This window comes from Sminthopsis crassicaudata, chromosome 5 (assembly GCF_048593235.1).
Source record: "Sminthopsis crassicaudata isolate SCR6 chromosome 5, ASM4859323v1, whole genome shotgun sequence".
In the NCBI taxonomy this organism is placed as follows: domain Eukaryota; kingdom Metazoa; phylum Chordata; class Mammalia; order Dasyuromorphia; family Dasyuridae; genus Sminthopsis; species Sminthopsis crassicaudata.
In genome coordinates, this window is record NC_133621.1 from 111,908,268 (window position 1) to 111,922,490 (window position 14,223).

Here is a 14,223-nt window from a genome sequence, read left to right on the forward strand (position 1 = left end):
TAAAAAGAGAAACAGTTCTCGTTCAACTTTCATTTTACTGATGAAAAAAACTAAGAGAACTAAAAGACAAGTTACATAGGTCATTAATTTTGCAATTCTGACTTTCAAGGAGTTATATTCTTCCACAAGGTTTTGTCTCTCTCTTACCATTTAGCCAATTTTGATTTTTAGATAGTTATATTTTTTTCTGCTTCTTTTGAGAATTCTTCTTCATAGCTGTCACTCCTTTTGCCATTTTTTCTCTGTTGTTATGTTTTTTGCCTTTTTTGAGAGGTATCCTCTTTAGCTGTTCTAGGAATTTTTGAATTTCTATCTAATCTGCATTTTTTTCTTTGATGCTTTGTCATTTTCGTCTTCTGGGTTTGTATCTCAATATTCCCTGTCATCTTAGAACTTTTAATTGTCATTTTCTTTTTTTTGTTATTTGCTCATTTTTCTAACCTATTTCTTGTTTGGACTTTATTGGGTTCTGTTCACCTTTGGTTTTAAAAGGGATGAATAGCCCAAGCTTATCATTTTTTATATTCTGCTGCTTTCATAGCTAGGTGTTGGGGACCTGTGGGTTTTTGCTTCTATATGGTATGATCTTAAAAGAGTTCTGGTCACTTTTTTTCTATTCTGTCCTTATCTTAGTAGGGCTCCTGCTTCTTTATGACCACAACTGCTTCTCTCTTCCCTGGGATTTCAAGATGCCAAATGCTGCCTGATTCTATATCCAGAGTTCATAGAAGAGTCCCATGAGTTCATAGAAAAGTCCCATGGTGTTTAATCTCCTTTCTGAGCCTAGGGACTTCTAGCACTGTTACTGCCTCCAAAATCCACAGCTCATGCTAATTCCATTGTGCCACACTATTGGCTAAATCTCAAACCAGTATTCATAAACCATCTTTTTGGCCTCCTAAACTGTCCTGTACTAAATATATCACTCTCTAGGGTGTACTAGATATATTAGTGTTATTATTATTATTATTTTACTTTTACACTCAGAATCAGGATTAACTCGCCTTTTAAAGTAATTCTGAAGGGTATGCTGGAAGAGTTCAGGAGAAATGCTCTTCTACCTTGGATAAGTCTCCACTCTAGCATTTTTCAATCCAAGTCACGCAGATTCAAATATTTCAAGTAGGTTTTCTACCCTCTTTTGAAAATTGTAAATATTCATTTTTAATCTTAACTTTTTTCCAGAAAAGTTATTTCCAAGAAACAAGTCATTTCTATTCAAGCACTAAGCAATATTAACTTGTTAACTTCGTATCTAGGAAATCCATAGGTGTCAATCACTCTTGGCTTACACTGACAACTTTCTTTCAAATTTGGTTTTAAACATACTCTGAATATGAACCTTTAAAGTCAACAAATATGATGTTTTTCCCTTCTAAAAAGCATTTAGTCTCAACATTAAAAAAAAAAAAATTAATTCCAAAATCCTCTCTCTTCCATCTTTCCTCCATTCACTGAGAAAGTAAGCAATATAACAACCATACATGTGAAATCATGTAAAATGTTATTTTTCTTATTAACTATAGCATTCCAAAAAGAAAAAAAGCAAGAAACATGAAGAAAGGGAAAAAATTATATTTCAATTTGCAATCAGAATTCATCAGTTCTCTATCTAGAAATGGATAACATTTTGCATCATGAGTCTTTTAGAACTGTTTTGGATCACTGCATTTATCAGACTAAATCTTTCACAGATGATCGTGGTTACAATATTGCTATTATTACATATGATGATCTCCTGGTTTTGCTCACTTACTTTGTATCAGTTAATAGAGGTCCTCCCACATTTTTTCTAAAACTATTACCCCTCAACATTTCTCATAATACGATAGTATTTCATTACAATCATATGACCACAATTCCTTCAGCCATTCCCCAAATGATAGGCATTCTCTCAATTTTAAAATTTTTTGCCACCACAAAATGAAATATTTTTGCAAATATGTCAAATATAACAAAATTTTGCACTTAAAAAAATTAATAATGCAACACTGTTTTCCACTCAAATCTCAAAATCTGTGGTCCTATAATTCAGCTCCCAATTATTCCACAAATAAAATTCAAATTTCTTATCCTGGCTTCCAAGATAATCTGTGACCTACTACTTTCACTAACCAACTTTTATTTCAAACGAGGCTGCTAGAGCTTTGCTCTAGCAAAAATAGATCACATGCTGTTACATGCTTTTCTGACTCCCTAGATCACGATGTTCCTTATGCTTTAGAAAAAAAAATCATGTATGTATATTCAGCAAAAATCTTTTAACTCTCCTACCATGACCTGCTCCACCAATAACATAAGAAAAACAAAACCTATAATAAACATATATAACATGTATAGTAAAGCAAAAGTAATTTGTGCATCAGTCATGTCATCCATGACTGTTTCATTTTGTATACCGATTTCTTTAAAACCCTCCCTCCCCCCAATCAGGAAGTAGGTGGCATGGTCCTTTGGAATCATCATTGATCACTATATTTACAAGATTTGTTACAAGTTGCTTGTCCTTATTTTGTTGTCACTGTATAAAACACTCTTGTTTATGTTCACTATTCTGTAGCAATTCTCATACAAATCTCACATTTCTCTGAAACTATTTACTTCATTATTTCTTATAGCAACTATGACATTCTATCACATTTATATAACACAACTTATTCACTCATTCCCCAAATTATGGGCAATTCATCCCATTTTCATTCTTAGCTACCTCAAAAAGAGCTGTTTTGTATCTTAGAGTCTGTTTTGTATAAGACAAGCCATTCTTTTCATTTGTTCTCCCTTTACCCCTTTCCTATTTCCCTGTTGAGAGTAATATAATTCTGTACCCAAATCAGTATGTTTTTTCTATCTTTGACCAGTTCAGATGAGATTAAAATGGAAATTGTGTGCCCTTACCTCCCATCTCCTTGACTGTGTGGATATCTACTTGCAAAGCCTAATTATTTGAGATAATATTTCCTTCTCCCCAATGAATTGCTCTTTTCTTCTCTTCACTTTTCTTTTTTTCCCTTAAGATCATCAAGACTTAACAGACCATCTTGTCAGGCAAAGTCTAAATAGACTCCTTCTATGAGTCCTGGTGAAGAATATAATTTGAATGTAAGCAGTTTACCCTTGAATTAAACAGAATTCTAATCAGTCCTGATGAAAAGGCTATCATATCATATTGCTTTTTTACTTTGGAATTTCTTTCAAGAACTACAGACTCTTTCTAGTTTCATTCTGCCTTCTAGTTTTAAAATACATGAACATTTTCCTTTTAAGATTTCCTGCAATATGATGTTTAGATTCTTTTTTGTTCATAGTGTTCAGACAATCTGATAAAAATTTCCCCCCTTCTTAATCTGTTTTTATAACCTTTGTTATGAGATACCTTACAATTCATTTTAATTTTTTTGAGTCTTTTGTTTTATCTTGAGAGTCATTGTTTTGGTCCAGCCTTACTCTGAAAGAGTTTAATTCCTTTCATAATTCTTTCTTCAGTGGCTTTCATTTCTTTTTCAATTTTTTTCCTCAAATGCTTTCATTTATAAAAAAAAAATTTAAATTTTTTCTTTAAAAAAAAACTTGCTTCTCTTCCAAAAATTCTAGTTGAATTTGTCCCTAAGCTGTGCTATTCTTTGCAGCTTTACTTATAGATATTTTGGAGTCATTCTTTTTCTTCTGTGTTTGTGTGTTAAGTTTTCTTACCACCATAACACCTATTTATAGTGGTAATATTTTCTTGTTGGTGCATTTTTTCAGTCTGTTTTCTTGCATCAATGAAAGGGTTGGATTGTTACACTTTTGAAGGTTAAGATTAGGCTCATTCTGTTGCTGCTTACTTGAGGTACTGAATCAGTGATACCATGGGACAGGGATCTCCGAGCTTTTGATGTTCCCAAAGGGATCAGATCTAGGGCAAAGTCAGATTACTGACTCCCCCCCTCATCTGAGTTCTGTAAGTTCCTTTTAGGTCTGTTATCTGAGAACACTCAAGATGGGAATCAATAGTTCAGACATTACACATAAGGCAAAAACTTATGAAGAGAAACAATTATAACATATTTTTATCATTCTACTATACCTGATGATCAAACACCAACTTGGGTCCTCCATCAGCAGCAGTATCCTCACTTAACAACATCCATGTGTTTGTATCAATGTCATAGCGGTAGAAGTCACTTTTCAGAGATTTGCTGTTCCTCACAGAGGAATCCAAGTAACGTCCCAGTGTGTAGATCTGTCTTCGTTGAATGTCAATACACATTTTATGACAAGATCTGGCACTAGGTCCATTCTGCTAGAGGAAGAGGGAAAGGAAGCAAAGCATGGGATGGTGATTAGAAACAGAATTTATTAAGAAATTCATAAATATTTATTAAACTGATGGATACTAATTTCGCATCTGATACTATTATGCCAGTAAATAGAACAAAAAAGATGACAATATATTTATTATTTGGCTGAGAAGAAAAGGTTCCTTAAAATTTCTACAGTCTACAGGATATCCCAAAGCTGTCAAGCAGTTAGATTTTATGGGCATTCTGTGCTCACAAGCTACTTTTCACATACTGTCTTGTATTAAAGTTATTTGTACACATGTAATTATTTCCATGGACAGTAAGGTGGCAAAGTGTATAGTGTCAGGTCTGTAGTCAGGAAAACTTGTCTTCCTGAGTTCAAATCTAGCCTCAGACACTGTGACCTTGGGCAAATCACTTAACCTCATTCGCCTTGGGTTCCTCATCTGTAAAATAAGCTTGACAAGAAAATGGTAAACTATTCCAGTATCTTTACTAAAAACAAAACCAAATAAATAAATAAATAAATAAATAAAGCCCCACAAAAAAAACCCACAAAACCCAAATGAGATCACAAAGAATTGAACATGACTGAAAAACAAAACAGGGTTACATTCACAATTTGATAGTGAAGCTTTAAGAACAAGGAAAACATAACTAACTCCATTTAGCTTTAATAGTTCCCCCCTTCCCAACCTGAAAAAAAGAAAATGCTCCATAAATATTTGTTGAACATGTTCATAAATATATGAACCATGATGGCACCAACAAAGTACATCAAATAATACAACCCAATTATATGGAATACAAATGTTATAGGAATTTAGATAAAAGAAAAGATCATTACAGACAAGCAAGGGAAATTTCCCTGGAAAATGAATCATGAAAACAGTATAGACTCTGCCAATGGAAACAAAAAAACCCAAATATTCTAAACTGGGGACATGAAAATAGTAATGCATATGGTATAAACAGATCTGCGAGAAAAAAAAAAAGAAAATTAGGAAGTTGTTATTACTATTATTATGGTATGAAAAGTTTGTACTGGGGGAGTAGAGAAATTAAAAGTTGAATACTAAAATAAAAGTAGTTGATGAAAGGACACTGAAGGACTATCTAAGGAATACAGACATGATTTCAGTCAATAGACAGACACTGTAGTTTCTTTAGCATGAGATAATATGATCCATTCATTCTTTAGGATTAAGTCACTTCGTTTCCAATTAAGTTTTCATCTATGTTTCAAAGGCCCTTTATTAAATGTAATCTTTAATTCCTCGCTGCCCAAAAAAGAATATCCAAGGCATCTTTACACAGATTGGTTATGAATAAGGGCATAAACCTTTATTAACAAGTATAATAAGGGTTTGTAAAGGTTCCTTGAGGAGCTTAGAAGTAAGGATATGCCTTTCTATATTCGTTTTATATTTTCTAGAGGTCTATCACATCTAACTTTTCTAAAATTCTTTCATCTCTTTTACTTTTTTGTTAATTTTATGGTTAGATATTGTTAAGTCTGAAAAGGATAAATTTCCCAATAGTATAGCTTTACTATTTTCCCCTGTAACTCATTACACTTTCCTTCAAGCTGAATGGTATATCATTTAGTACATTATTTTATTTTTTTAATATAGGAATCACTTTTTATTGTTTTTTGTTTTATTTTTAACATTTTCTTTTAAAAATTTTAGTTCCAGATTGTCCCCTCTGTCTTACCTCTCCCCCACAATGAGAAATCAATATATAAATTACATATGTGAAATCACGCAAAACATATCACAGAAAACAACAACAACAAAAAATTAAAGATGTGAGAAAATTATACTTCAATTTGCACTTAGGGTTCATCAATTCTCTTGCTGGAGATGTACAGCATTATTTCATTTTGAGTCCTTTGGAATTATCTTGGATCATTGTATTGTTCAGAGTAGTCAAATCTTTCACAGTTGATTATCAGCTCCTGGTTCTTCTCATTTCACTCTGCATCTGTTCATATAGTTCTTGCCTTATGTACAGTGTTACAGCCCTTCAAGCATAGTTCCAGATTATGCTCCAGAATGATTGGACAAACTATTCCACCAAGAGTTCATTTATGTACCTTTTTTCCCTCATCTCCTTCAGCATTTGCCATTTCTGATAGGTATGAGGTGGTACCTCAGAGTTATTTTAATTTGCCTTTTCTTTTATCAATTGTGAGAGAACATTTTTTCATATGACTACAAATAGTTTTGAGATATTTAGAAAACTATCTCTTTATATCCTTTGACTATTAATTGGGGGATGGCTTTCTTTTTTTATAAATTTGACTCATTTTTCTATATATATTTTTTGAGAAATGAGGCCTTTTATCAGAGAAACCTTTTACAACTTTTTCATTGATTTTAGTACCTTTTAGCAAAATGAAATTTCCTTGATTATCTCTTTTAAATAGGTATATATTTTTTTCTTTTTCTCTGAGATTATGATTGCTACCCCTGATTTTTTAAAGCTTTAGCTTAAGTATAATAGAACGATAGGGTTCCAGCCTTTTATTTTAACTTTATGTGCATCTTTCTATTTGAAATGTGTCTCTTTAACGGTGGATTCTGGCTTTGAATCTATTCTGTTATCCCCACTATGGTCCAGGTCATCCCATTCACATTCACAGTTAGAATTATTGTTAATTTCCCTTCATCCTATTTTCTTCTGTATCCTTTTTTCTTTCTGTCCTTCCTCAAAAGTCTGTTTTGCTTCTGACCACTGCTTCTCTTAATCAACCCTTCCCTTTTTAAAAACCATTCCCATATCTCATGTCCTTCTCTTACTACTACCCTTGGGTATACTTGAGTGAGTGAGTGAAGAGTGTGTGTGTGTGTGCATTTTTCTCCCCTTTGAACTAACTCTAATGAGAGCAAGAGCACTCTGTTCACATATCTCCATTTCCCCCTATATTCAGTATCAATATTAATTAATACTGGTACCTTTTAGGAGAATTGTAGTTTTGCTAAATTGCAAGCAATTTGATATAGATTACACATATACATACAAAACCTGTTTCCATGTTATGAGGAAAGAGGAACCAAACAAAAACAAACTCACCCCCCCAAAAACAAAACCTATGCATTCAGATTTCATCAATTGCAAGCCTCTTTTATATGAGATTATCTCTCCATTATAACTTTTCCTTCTTCACTTCCCAAATGTATTCTTGCTCAACTTTCCATTTTTCAAAATTTTGAAATCATTTCAACCCAATAAATTCACACCAGGGACTCCTAATTACACTAATGATGACAAAGTTCTTATGGATTACAAATTTTATCTGTTCATTTAGGAATATAATCAGTTTAATCTTATTAAGTACTTTATAAATTTTTACTTGTATATCTTTTTATGTTTCTCTTTAGTCTTATGTTTGAATGTCAAATTTTTATTTAGCTCTGGCTTTTTCATTAAGAATACTTGAAACCTCTTTATTTTAACTATTTATCCATCTCCCTCCTTCAACCTCCCCCCTCCCCCAGAATTATACTCCGTTTTGATGGTTATTCTTGGTCATAATTTTAGATCTCTTGCTTCTTGGATTATAATATTTCAGGAGCTCTGTTCTATTAGCATAGCATCTACTAAATCTTGTGTGATCTTGTCTGTGGCAACATGCTATTTAAATTCTTTTTGACTGTTTTTTTTCCTCCTTGATCTAGGCATTGTGAATAGAATATTCCTGGGAGTTTTAAATTAGGGATCTCTTTCAGATTACTGCTGAATTATTTCAATTTCTCCTTTGTCTCTGATTCTAAGATATCTGGACAATCTTCCCTTTTAATTTCTTGAATTATGATGCCTAAGGTCCTTTATTTTAAAAAAAATTTTCTTGGTTTTTAAATAATAAAAATCTTTAATTTATTTCTCCTAAATCTATTTTCCAGTTCAGTTGTTTTTGTAATAACATACGTCAAGTTTTCTTTTATTTTTTGCAGTCTTTTGACTTTTATTGTTTCCTGATGTCTAAAGAAGACTCAAGCTTCCAATTTGGCTAATTCTGATTTTTAAGGAATTACTTTCTTCAGTATTTTTTGTGCTTCTTTGTTATTCTCTTTTCATACTTTTTTGCAGGGCTCTCAATTTATTTTACAAATTTTATCTTCTATTATTTTTATGTGATTTTTAAACTTTTTTTTTTCCTCTTAAAAGAGAAAAACTCTTTAGGTCTTCTAGGAATTCTTTTGGGTTTGTGTCCTCTCTGTATTTTTCTTTTGAGGCTTTGCTTGTAGATATTTTCAAGCCACTGTCTTCCTCTGAAACACTTCTTTGAGTTTCTCTGTCACCACAGTAGCTTTTTAGGGTCAGCTGTTGTTTTGTTATTTGCTTATTTTCCCAGACTATTTCTTGGCTTTGAGCTTTGTCAGAGTTGGGTTCTACTCATTCCTTGGGGAGATGTCTAACTTAAGATTCTATCTTTTATGTCCTGGTGCTTTCACAGTTCAATATGGGGATTTATAAGGTTTTGGTGCTTTCAACATGATGTGATCCAGGGACAGATTGGATAACTGCCCTTCTTCTCTATACTCTGGCCCTAGACCCTGCTCTCTCACAACCACAAATTCTCCTCTCCACTGTGGAACTGTGGTTAATGGATAATAGAGCTGCCAAATAGTTCCTGACCCTGGACTCAATGCTTGTAGGGGAGATCCCTGGGAATCTCTTCTTGAATCTTAGCTTCTCTAAGGCATTTTGACTAAACTGGCTTTCCTGCCCAGAAATCAGTTTCAGTTTTTATAAAAGAGGTTTTTGACAAGGGTTAAAAGTTTAGATTTTTCATTCACTCATTCATTTTGATTCTGTCCAAAACCCTTTCTTTTAATACCAAGGCTGTATTTATTTTTTCTTAGTGGTGCTCTATGGCTGCAAGTTATGGAATACTACAGTGTCTAAAAACTCAAAGTTATGCTCATACAAAGGATAATGCAGGTACCTAGTAGATATAAGTGTAAGACTATAAAACATTACATTATACTAGTCAAAAGTAACATAAAGGATATGAGATAACTGGAAGAGAAGAAGGACTGGTCACAGAGCCAGAATAAGAGATATCTGATAAGAAAGCTTGTCTGTTCCAACAATATCTATTCTATGTTAAAAGAATTTAAGAAAGGTCTCCAAGAAGTTAAGTGGACCTTCCTGTTGCATATATTTAGGAAGATATGGATGAGAATAGGATATATGGATGGGTTACAATGTCTCACTAGAAAAAATTTCTAAATCTCTAAGATCATGGATCTTTTGGAATACTTAGATTATTACTCCAATGTATCTAGATTAAAAGTTTTCATTCCACATCTTTCAGTTTAGCTGTCATAGTTCTTCAAAACTTCTAAAATCTGTAAGTTGTTCTTAAATTTTATTTCTTACAAATGGATATTTGCCCTAAAATGATTACTAATTTGCCCTTAAATTACTACTAACTAAATGCATATGATATGTTGAGAGATTAAAAGAAAAGAACACAATTCAGTGTTTCCAAAATTGTAAGGAATAGCTAAAAGACATTTTTTAAAGTAAGCACTGAAATTTACATTTCTTGGAACTCACTTATCTATATGGTTCAGTAAGCAGTAATGAGTCATCAGCTTTAACAACATATAGCACCAATGTTTCAATGTATTCTGTCCCTAGGAGTACAAAAGACTTACTTTTTATTTTCTTTCTTTTTTTTAATGAAAGATCTGAATTATAAGATCTATTCTACTATCCTGACTTGCAAACTCTGTGCTGTTGTGAATATATTTTCAACACTCAAGTATGATTCTAAGTAAGAGATCTTAAGGGAAGTTAGAAAGACATGTGCTACTAATAAAAAAGTATAGTTCAGTTTGCAAACAGTAATTAAATGGTGGTGGAAATCCTCAGACAATAACAAACCAACTGTATATAAAAACCAGTAGATTGTCAGTATTCCTGCACATGCCAATCCCTGTTATTTTTTAATTACATGAAATCAAAATAGGGAAAGTATTGAACTTTGAGAATTCGATCATTGATCTTTTCTTGAATCTTTTAAATTTATTTAATATTCCCCCCCCCAGTTATATTTATTTTATTTTTTTTTTTTAAGCAAGGATGCACAGTGATTTAATAATGGCTAGGAACTGTGGTGGATGAAAAATGAAATGACTGAGGAAACAAAGGTTTGAGCTCCTAAGCATATCGATTTTTTTAAATTTAATTTTTATTTTATTTTATAATTATAACTTTTTTTTTGACAGTACATATCCATGGGTAATTTTTTACAACATTATCCCTTGCATTTACTTCTATTCAGATTTCTTCCCTTCCTCCCCTAAGCCCCTCCCCCAGATGGCAAGCAGTCTTACACATGTTAAATATATTACAGTATATTCTAGATACAATATATATGTGTAGAACCGAACTTCTTGTTGCACAGGAAGAATTGGATTCAGAAGGTAAAAATAACAGTTTACACTCATTTCCCAGTGTTCCTTTTCTGGATGTAGCTGATTCTGTCCACCATTAATCAATTGGAATTGGATTAGCTCTTCTCTATGTTGAAGATATCCACTTCCATCAGCATACATCCTCGTACAGTATCATTGTTGAAGTGTATAATGATCTTCTGGTTCTGCTCGTTTCACTTAGCATCAGTTGATGTCTCTCCAAGCCTCTCTGTATTTCTCCTGTTGGTCATTTCTTACAGAACAATAATATTCCATAACATTCATATACCATAGTTTACCCAACCATTCTCCAATTGATGGACATCCATTCATCTTCCAGGTTCTAGCCACTATGAAAAGGGCTGCCACAAACATTTTGGCACATACAGGTCCCTTTCCCTTCTTTAGTATTTCCTTGGGATATAAGCCCAGTAGTAGTATGGCTGGGTCAAAGGGTATGCACATTTTGATAACTTTTTGGGCGTAATTCCAGATTGCTCTCCAGAATGGTTGGATTCTTTCACAACTCCACCAACAATGCATCAGTGTCCCAGTTTTCCCACAGCCCCTCCTGTAGCGTGCTGTCGTCTCCAGAAGCTGCTGGATCGCTCTCTGGGAAGAGATCTGCTGTGTCTACTCAAATCTCTAAGACAGATTCTTCTTCCTGTAGTGAACCGTTGTCTCCAGGCAGTTGCTGTTAACTCTTGTCCTTAGAAGTGACTTCCCTTCCTGCATAGAGCCCCGTCAAGCCTGATGCAATTCAGAGTCTTCCTCTTCTCCTGGAGTGCTGTTCTCTTTATCCTCCCAGAGAATGGGCGTGGGATAACGCAAGGGCTTCTGGGAAGAACCACTTCAGCCAATGGGCTTGCTCCTTCTATCAAGTCAACCTGAGTTCTCACCTTGTAACCGTCCAGAAAACCTGAGTTCTCACCCAGTAATCCTAACATCTCCCCCTTTCTTTTGATTTAGAACATAGGACAGTCATGACCTTGAAACATAAATCCATCAATATGGGAAGTATTACAGATAATTACATAAATTACCTTGAAACATAAATCCATCAATATGGGAAGTATTACAGATAATTACATAAATTACATAAGCACATAGTAACATAATAACATAATACATGCTAGAAGTATATGACAAATAACATAATCAAATAATCATAAATTGAAAATTTATAAATGTCCATAAGTCCATTGTCCATTAGTCTCATCTTGTGTGAGGAAGTCCAATGATTCCTGCTGGTTTTAAAGTTCTTTAACAGTCTTCTTATTATCCATGCTCTTTCAGTGTAAGATGTTTCTTAGATCTTCTCCTTTATTTTGAGGTCTTTCTCTTTTTCTGTCTCTCTCTGATGGACAAGGCGAATATGACTCGTTGGCACCCATCTGATTCCTTCTCCTGCTGAAGAAATACAAGCAAACCCTCTCTCCCAGGCAGCCAGCCTATCTAATTTCCTTCTATTTACCACTTTTTAAATCTCTTCTCATCATCTGGCAATTACATTGGAGTTGTTTGCACTGAACAAAGCCCTGTTGGTTTAAAAGGCCTGTATTCTCCCCAAGTGTAATCCATTTTTGCAATCTGATTGCCTTTTGGCTGACTTATCAGGTAATCCCTTTCTGCCATGTGATTGCATTTCTGCTGGTTGATCAAATCAGAGTCCTGACCTTCTAAAGGTTCTTTGGGTGTAACATCAGCTGCCATCATGCCCCAAGTCTTTTTAGCCTGGGGCCCTGGACCTGGGCCCCTCATCCTGTTTCCCTGAATTATTCTACACTCTGATGCCCAATGGAGTCCTCTGTTGCATTTTGGACATGGGGTTTTAGGTCTTCTCTCACCCTGTCTTCTCACTGTATCTCCATACCTACACTGAGCTCTTAGATGTCCAATTTTTCCACATTGAAAACATCGCCGAGTTTCTCTAGAAGGCCCTTGCCAGGAGGGACCCTGTCTTTCCACATTCATCATTGTCCGGGTGTAAAAAGCATTTGTTCCCACTGTAGCACAGCGTCTTATGATCTCCTCTAAAGGAGCATCTTTGTCTAATCCCCATATAATTCTTTTGCAAATCTCATTGGCATTTTCCTTAGCCAGATGTCTGGTCATTATTTCTGTAGCTGAATTTTCTCCAATAGTTCTTTTGACAGCAGTTTGCAAACGTCCCACAAAATCTGCAAAAGGTTCATTGGGACCTTGCTGTATTTTAGTGAAAGCCTCTCCACGATCTTTCTGTCCAGGAAGGACACCCCAAGCTTTTATTGCAACCTTAGCAATTTGTTCATATATTGTCATGGTATAATTAATCTGTTCTGAATTCTCTCCATACTGACCTTCACCAGCTAAGTGCTCAAAAGTGAATTGTGTATTAACTCCTATTTCCAAATTGCATCTGACTTGAATTTTACATAATTCATGAAATTCCGCAAGCCATAATAAATTTTCTCCAGGTTCCAGACATGTCCTTGCTATGGATTTCCAATCATTCGGGGTTAGGACTTCATAAGACAAACCATCTAGTAACATTTTGACATAAGCTGATGTAGTCCCATAAAGGGTACAACCTTTTTTCAAATCCTTAATTTTATTCAAATCTAAAGGTGCATATCTTCTCATTTTATGACCTACAGAATCAATATTTTCAATCACAGGATATGCATGTATAAAATCACTTATATCCTGTCCTTCTCTCTTAGCTTTAACCAATGCTTTTTCTAATCTTGTCATAGGCTTAGGCTGCTTCACAGGCAATTCTGTTTGTGTTTCTGCCTCTTCCTCTCCTCCTTCTTGCTCCACCCATGAAGGGTTAATTGAGGGAGGAGATGGGAGGTGCTCCTGTTGCTCAGAATTGTACTTAACTTCATTGTTATCTGATTCATCCTTTTCACTTAGTTTAGTTGACACCTCCCCATTTTGCTCCTTCATCTCTTCCTTTAGAATAACATTTTTTAAAGCCATTTGGATTAAATTGTAGGTATGAATTGTATCTTTGGAAACTGAGTTTGGTCTGGAACCAAAGGGTAAAATGTCACAAAGGTAATTGTACTGTTCACCTAATTGCTCTCCTACTAATTTCCACTCATCTGGATCCAATTCTTCTTCCAGAGAAAAAGAAGGACATATGACCTTCACAGTTCTTAAAAGTTCAGTAATCTCCTCTAAAATTATAATCAATCCTTGGCTTTTCATAATCTTGATGATGCTCTCTAAACATTTTCCTTGAACAGAAGGTGTTTGCCCCATTTCACTATAAGAGATTCCTGGTTTAGCCCTTAACAAGTTAAGTTCCTTATTTATCTATTAGCACGCTCACTTAATCTTTAACGAAGTTTCCTCGTTACTCACGGTTCTGGGTCAGAGAGACTGAGATCTAGATTGGAAGCTTTTCCACTGGAATCAGGACTGTGTCTGTCCCTGTTCAGGCGCCAAATTGCGAAGGTCTGGTCTAGCTCCTCTTGTCAGGATAAGCAAAAGTCCTTGCCCCACGTTGGGCGCCA

At 34.4% G+C, this 14,223-nt stretch overlaps 1 protein-coding gene across 4 annotated transcripts in view; it reads right to left on the reverse strand.

Moving 5' to 3' along the window:
• The window catches only part of MKLN1 (muskelin 1), a 215,949-nt gene that overhangs the window by 48,943 nt on the left and 152,783 nt on the right, over positions 1 to 14,223 (reverse strand). For 2 of the 4 annotated variants that reach the window (XR_012482324.1, XM_074267933.1), the window contains one exon: positions 4,070 to 4,282. Coding sequence is in view for 3 of the 4 variants with exons in the window: in XM_074267933.1 (XP_074124034.1) it covers positions 4,070 to 4,282 (213 nt within the window). In the remaining variant the exon portion in view is untranslated. Of the gene's footprint in view, positions 1 to 4,069; positions 4,286 to 14,223 lie in introns of all 4 variants that reach the window. The other 2 variants (XM_074267932.1, XM_074267934.1) reach the window with 1 other exon arrangement.